Below are 3,649 nucleotides of genomic sequence, written 5' to 3'. Positions count from 1 at the left end.
ACTTCGCCTACGAATCCACCGCGTGAGTGTGTGGTACTTACAGCGCCTGGCACAGCTGGGGGCAGAGCTCTGGTTCGCTTCGGTGTGGGAGAAGGAGCAGCAAGGCAGGTGACTTGCACTGCTCATTCTTAGACCACTTCACATGTTCAGCTGGAAGGTTTCATCCTCATTAGGCAGTGTGGATCCTGAAGGAATGAGAAACAGTTATGGCTGGGTTTGTTTAGTAACACTTAGCTGTCCATGCATACATATATCTACATGTATAAAACTACTAAAATAGCTTCTGCTGGTAAGGTAGGTCCACCCACTCAGAGTAGTTGGGATCATCTATCTCTGAAGATCATGTATGACAATTAGTTGCCATCTCATTATTTTAACTATTTATCTGACTAAGTTACTACCAAACTTTCCTGGTTCAATGTTCACAGTGACTGTGTGATGCAACCTTTAGATGTGCACAGTGAAAAATGGATGTAGTGTATGTCAGCAAACAAAACCTCACAGGAAAAAACACTCACTTTGTGTCCTTTTTTTGCCCTGGAAGCATGTGCAGAGTACTGGTGTTGTCTGTGATGACCCTAAAATTATTCTCCATACAGGTTTTAGCAAAAATCAAGGCAAGCAGCCTCTTGTTTGAATTTTGATTAGTTTCTTCCTTCAAGTGTGGTATTCAGTTAGTGATCCTTTTCTTAGTAATGATTAATACTGGATATGATATTTTCATAGTGGCTTTCTTAGTATTTCATGGCTGATATTTAGCCCTAGTAAGACCCATGAAATCATGTTTCTCAGTTTGATACTATAAACCATCAGCTGGGAACAACTTGCTTGTGTAAAGATTTTCTCTTTCCACTCCTGAAAGTTAAGGTTATGCATCACTGAAATGACACTGATAAGTCAGGGGAATTAGGTTGTTCATTCTGTGGTAATTCAACATATTCAATGGCCAAACCTGTTGGAACAAACCTGAGCTTGTTACACAAGGAGTGTAGAGCACACTTCCTCTTCTAGGGACTAATCTGGTACTGAAATGGCTGATACTTGAACTGGTGCTTTCATCAGTTTCAGTGGAAGGACCTAGTTTGATCTTGCTATCTAGCTGTGATTAGAAATACGAACAGGGGCTAGGTGGAAATGAAATAATCTACCAGAATTAAACCCAGGAAGTTTGTTGTTTGATGGGTATAATTAGATATCAGCTTTTCATTGTGATTTAGAGAAGTGAAGTGAAATCATGACCTTTTCTCTAAGTGGAAATGCTGCTTCCTGCCTGCTCTGTAACTTCTGACCTGATGAAAATGATACTCTGGCACTGGGCTTTGAGCCAACTCCTGTTTGTATGGCAACATGACTTAGCAGATCAACTCAGTGACTCCCAAAATGTGGAGCTAGCTCAGCTGTGCTATTGAAAGCACAGTCATAGCTGCTCCTGCACTCACTCTGTCCTGTTGTGTTGGCAGGTTCTGTACCAGCATCGTTGCTCAGGATGACAAAGGAAACATCTACCATGGTCGCAACCTGGATTATGACTTTGTTGATCTGTTGAGCAAGATAACCATTGATGTGCAGTTTATAAAACGTGGGCAGGTGGGGCCTAGGGTGGGCATGGCTGGGTGGTGCTCTGGGAGGAATGGGGACAGTCCTGCAGCTGGTTAGGCAGGGGTTTAATGTAGGAATGTGGTTCCCATCCCACTTAGACTGGATTGAGAGCAGCACAGTCACTCTGCAGGAGCGTGGGATGAATACTGGTTTGCTTTGCTTTATGGACATCCAGTTTATGGAGGCAAACTGTTAAAAAACAGAACAGCATTAGCTAGTATCTCAAGGTAATTACCTCTAAGGAGATGCTGAAAGAATGAAATGTCAGGATACTAGCAGAGAAAAGATACTGGAGAACATGGGAAAGAGATCAGTTTTGGCAGGGACTGATTCAAAGGCTTATTTTTTAGGCCTTGTTAACTTTTGTGACCAATGTGGTGTTAGATTTCAAGGGAAACTAGTTCCTAGTGTGATGTTGTTCATGTGATTGTCTTCATGTTCATCAGTCCATTTTGTACACAGAGGACTTGATGTTTGTTTCTCTACTTGGCTGCTCCCTAACTTGAGCACAGCTTGTAGCAGTCAGTGATTACAAATGAGATGCAGTGAATCTTGAGCCTTAGTCTTGCTATAATTGGCAAGTTTTACTGTAATTCAACCCAGTGTTTTATAGCAACTAAGTCACAGAAAGAGGCACAGGATGCTGCTTTGAAATGTTGCCTAGTTGTTCTGTTCTGGAATGCTGAAATGCTGTGTGTTTCCTGGTTTCAGGTAGCATATCAAGGCACCACCTTTGTTGGTTATGTAGGCTTATGGACTGGACAAAGTCCACACAAGTTCACCATCTCTGGGGATGAACGAGGTGAGTGAAATGTCTCCCACACTTGATGTTATGTGCACTATTTCTGTTGATTGTTGCTTGCCCTGGCCCTTTGCTCCTAGAGGGGATAAATGAGGTTAGAGTTGCCAGGAAGGATCTGAGCTGGAATGAGTTGCCTCGCCCTCAGGGTGTGAAAGCACATGTGGTTTTTTGGGGCTGCTGTGTGGGAGGGAGGTATTTGTTTGTCAGCGGTGTCATCTGAGTGTGAAAAGTGTCAAAGGCCACTGAGACTTGGGGCAAGCTGTACAAGACTAACGTGGTCTGGTCAGGAGGCAGCACTGGAGGTGGCAGAGTAGGGGCTGAGAGAACAGGATGCAGTTGTGCATAGCAAAGAAACAGCTGCTTTCCTGGTTCTGTCCCATTTTTCTGTCCTCATAAGGCAGTTGGAAAGAGGATGAACAGAGAAGTGTATGATACATCTAGGGGAAAGGCATCAGGGCTCGAGAGAATGCAGCGGGGCACTGGAAAGGCAGCTGAGGCAAGATGAGTAGAGGGAAAGCTGAGAGATGTTGCTGCTGAGAACTAAAACTTGTACTAATGGGGAAGGCAGAGCAAAGGTCATTGCCTTTTCCATCAGCGCTTCAGTTACACAAATATTGGTGGATGTATCCAACTCAAAGCTTGGATTTGTCACTTTCATACCTTCCCCTCTTTCTTTTTAAGAAGCTGACACTTCTTGCTCTTGTTCATTAACTGCTAACAATGGAGTGAGTTAGAGCCCATATCTAAAATGTTAATTTTTAATTCTGACTGTGGTAAGTATTTTTCTTTTTAGTCTTTTAACTGGACAATGTTATTGATTTTTAATGATATGCAAACAATATTCACTGTATGATGAATATTGAATTGTATGCATTCACATACTGTGAGTGATGTACATTATCTCCCTGAGTGGGGATTCTGCAATGGAGCACAGGCATCTCTTGATTCCAGGTTTTTTTGTGAATGTTGCATTGTTGGAGTCACTAAGCTCTTCCCATAGTTGACACTCGTACTTTTTGGAGAGCCTCTTTCTGATGCTGGAGCAGTTACTTAATCCTTTCAGAACTGGAGTGTCCCAGGCTGGTAATGAGAGAGACAAACTGCTTTTGTCTCAGCTCCGAAATCAGGTCTGCAGTGTGTCTCTGCAGATGCCTGACTGAGGACATCTGGTGGCCCCAAGTCCCATGTCTGCTCACTCCACACATGCTGCACTGCTGGCTGCTTGCTGCTTCAGCTGGGCTAGGAGTT

The 3,649-nt window shown here is 43.4% G+C and overlaps 1 protein-coding gene across 1 annotated transcript in view; it reads left to right on the top strand.

The window, feature by feature from the left end:
• NAAA (N-acylethanolamine acid amidase) overlaps positions 1-3,649 on the top strand; it is a 7,782-nt gene that overhangs the window by 130 nt on the left and 4,003 nt on the right. The window contains exons 1-3 of the mRNA XM_009074111.1: positions 1-22; positions 1,461-1,587; positions 2,311-2,401. The exon at positions 1-22 is cut by the window's left edge and continues 130 nt beyond it. Coding sequence (XP_009072359.1) covers positions 1-22; positions 1,461-1,587; positions 2,311-2,401 — 240 coding nt within the window. The remainder of the gene's footprint in view (positions 23-1,460; positions 1,588-2,310; positions 2,402-3,649) is intronic.

Source organism: Acanthisitta chloris, unplaced genomic scaffold (genome assembly GCF_000695815.1).
Source record: "Acanthisitta chloris isolate BGI_N310 unplaced genomic scaffold, ASM69581v1 scaffold32380, whole genome shotgun sequence".
Classification (NCBI taxonomy): Eukaryota; Metazoa; Chordata; class Aves; order Passeriformes; family Acanthisittidae; genus Acanthisitta; species Acanthisitta chloris.
Note: the sequence above shows the minus strand (reverse complement) of the source record. Positions and strands in the feature narration are given on the sequence as shown.